This window comes from Rhagoletis pomonella, unplaced genomic scaffold (genome assembly GCF_013731165.1).
Source record: "Rhagoletis pomonella isolate Grant_MI unplaced genomic scaffold, Rhpom_1.0 Rhpom_scaffold_00003, whole genome shotgun sequence".
Lineage (NCBI taxonomy): Eukaryota > Metazoa > Arthropoda > Insecta > Diptera > Tephritidae > Rhagoletis > Rhagoletis pomonella.
Genome location: NW_023458557.1, coordinates 90,206,473 through 90,209,248, shown reverse-complemented (window position 1 = coordinate 90,209,248; position 2,776 = coordinate 90,206,473). Strand labels below are relative to the sequence as shown.

The following is a 2,776-nucleotide window of genomic DNA, read 5'->3' as shown; positions in this document are numbered from 1 at the left end:
CCCTCCGCCGCCCACCCCAAAAACGACCTGCAAATAACTAAACATTTCCCCGAAGTTGAATTTCGAGCAGACATGTATCTTTATATTAAGGCTTTATGCCAGAACGTTTTCGGGTTTATCTAGAACTGTTTTTGGGTCTTTCGAGTACGGTACTTCAGGAACCGTTTTTCGGTTATTTTGAAATCAAGATGGTATTCCGTTAGAACCGTTTTTTCGATTTTTGTAGGAGCCGGTTGCGGTTTCTCGGTTCTGTGCATCACTAAAATGCATACCTTACTTAATTGTGCCAGAGTAACGAGAGTCCAGCGGTGCTGCTCACATTGTATTTGATTCGAACTACAATATTTCTGGCTTTATCATGAAACAAAACGTCTTCTCATTTATATACAACTAACAAAGCAATAAAACAACGCACTTGCTAAGACCTTAAGTAGTTTATCAAACTACATTTAAAAATGCGCCTAACGTACTCGTTTGTAGTCTTTGCTTAGTGGTGCAAACCGATCTTAAATTCGGGTAAAATAAATAAAGTACATAACACCTTTATTTACAATAACTAACATTATTCATGAGTTGGCACTAACAGCTTTAGATTATTGATGAGTGGACTACATAGCATAGGACTGTGTGGCTTGAGGTAAGTACATATACATTTTTGTATGTATATATGTGGAAGTATACACAATGGGAATACCTGCATTTAACTAGCATAAGTTAATAAAGTTACATACTGTACACCTACTTTGCTACTATCCACCCCCACTACTACTAATTTCCTTACCTAACCAGAAGTAGTAGTTTGACTTTGAGGCTCATTGCCATGGCGGCTTCCTGCTTAACGCTTTTAATAATTTGAACAATGTATGTATGTATGTATATATAAAAATCAAGCGTAGTTATATATCCCTCTGCTTATTTTGATTTTATATCTACACAATTTTCGGTCACCTTCTACCAAGCAATACATTCAAACATACACACATGTTGTACTAATTCTGTGCTGGACTTACTTGCAATGTGTATTTCTCGCCATCCACATCAATGTTTTTATTCATAAATTCAACGCCAATTGTATGAAAGTTGTTTTCGTCATAGCGATTTGAAACAAAGCGATTCATCAGACAGGATTTTCCTACGCCGCCATCCCCGAGAATAACCACTTTCAAGAGGATGGTTTTGTTGGGTGGCCGCATATTCGTCATTTTGACAAGTATTTATTGTTCTCACAATTATGTTGCACTACTAGTAATGGGAGGCTAGCACTGGATATATGTATATTTTTTTTATTAACAACGCAGTTAATTGCAGCTTTTGTAATTCTTTAGGTACATAAATGCACTTTTCGAATAAGTATTTTCCGACTTCAAGCGTATTGTTGTTGCTAGCGTTCCACCTGACCGCGCACGAATGTCTACGATTCACTGAGCTTACAATTCTACTTTTTTTGCTTTGTGCTGCAACTTTATTGCGTTTCTTTTTATATTTGTACTAAACTATATCTTTTCAACACTCAATACACTTTTTAAACCAAATTGCTAGTTAATTAATTAATTTAATACACCACCTTACAACAAATGCTAGCGTATAACACAACTGGAGAATTGTAAATGGCAAAAAATTCTCCACTTGTTGTGGCAGATTTCGTTGTTGGTGTTTTTGCTGTAGAATTTTTTCCGATTGGAGAACAAAAATCAGCTGTGCACAGTGTGGCCAGCAATCAGGCTAATAAAAACCCTAAATCTGCATGCTGCATGTATCTACATAATTCATAAAATGCTTTCGGTTGAAGAAACATTTGTATGTTCATAGATGTGCAATACAGATAGCATGTATACACATATTTATTTTTTAATTTTATAATTTCTAAGGACAAAATTAATTTCAACAAACGGCCATTTAATTTTTTTTACCGACTGTTATTGAAAAAAATCGGTGGCAGTCAACATTAGAATGATGCAAAAATGTTACCAAACTATATAATTTCCTTAAAATGGATATAACAAATCTCCATTTTCTGCCCTTTTGTTAACGAATACTTCCCAAACTTTTCCACACCGCTACTTTCTTTCTTTTACTTTTTTTGATAATAGAATCACTCAAAATACTTGTCCATTCGTCCTTTAAATCAAATTGGTCAACATCTGCGTATACCGCTATGCTTTACAAACACTAGCCGCTAATTATTTTACATTGATTTAGAACCAGTTCAGAATCTAGAAACTCCAGACATTCGCAAATGGATTATTGATAGCAATTTTGTCTAATATTTTCAAAATACACAAATTAAAAAATTCCCCACCCGTTTTCCTAACTTCTAGCACTTTACTTTTTTCCAATTTACCTTCTGTATAACTCATAAACTTGCTATTAAAATTCATTTCAAGTGCATGAAGTTCCGCTAATAGGATTCAGCTTTTCCTTCTTTATCAATTGCATGGTTCTACTTAGTCCGGATGGGGCTGGAAATATAATTTTGCTTACCTAACAACTGCAGCGTCTTTCAAGATGAATTCGCTGCTGTACAGAAGGCGGCTGAGAAGGCTGCAAGAGAATTCATACATATGTAACAATATCTTCATCTTCTCAGACAGTCGAGCTGCACTCAAAGCGCTTGACTCGGTCATATGCAGTTCGAAAACCGTAGAGGACTGTCGCAGGTCTCTAAACGAGATGGCTGAGCAGTCTAATCTTCACTTGGTATGGGCTCCCGGGAAACGAAAAGGCAAGCAAACTTGCAAGAGGGCACATCCGCTTCACTTTTGAAGCCTGGAAGGGA

General features: G+C 36.1%; 1 protein-coding gene across 1 annotated transcript in view; it reads right to left on the bottom strand.

Annotated features, from left to right (window-relative positions):
• The window catches only part of LOC118735748 (ras-related protein Rab-9B), an 18,765-nt gene extending 17,172 nt beyond the window's left edge, over positions 1-1,593 (bottom strand). The window contains exon 1 of the mRNA XM_036465694.1: positions 1,011-1,593. Coding sequence (XP_036321587.1) covers positions 1,011-1,202 — 192 coding nt within the window. The 5' untranslated portion in view covers positions 1,203-1,593. The remainder of the gene's footprint in view (positions 1-1,010) is intronic.
• Between the last annotated feature and the right edge of the window lie 1,183 nt (positions 1,594-2,776).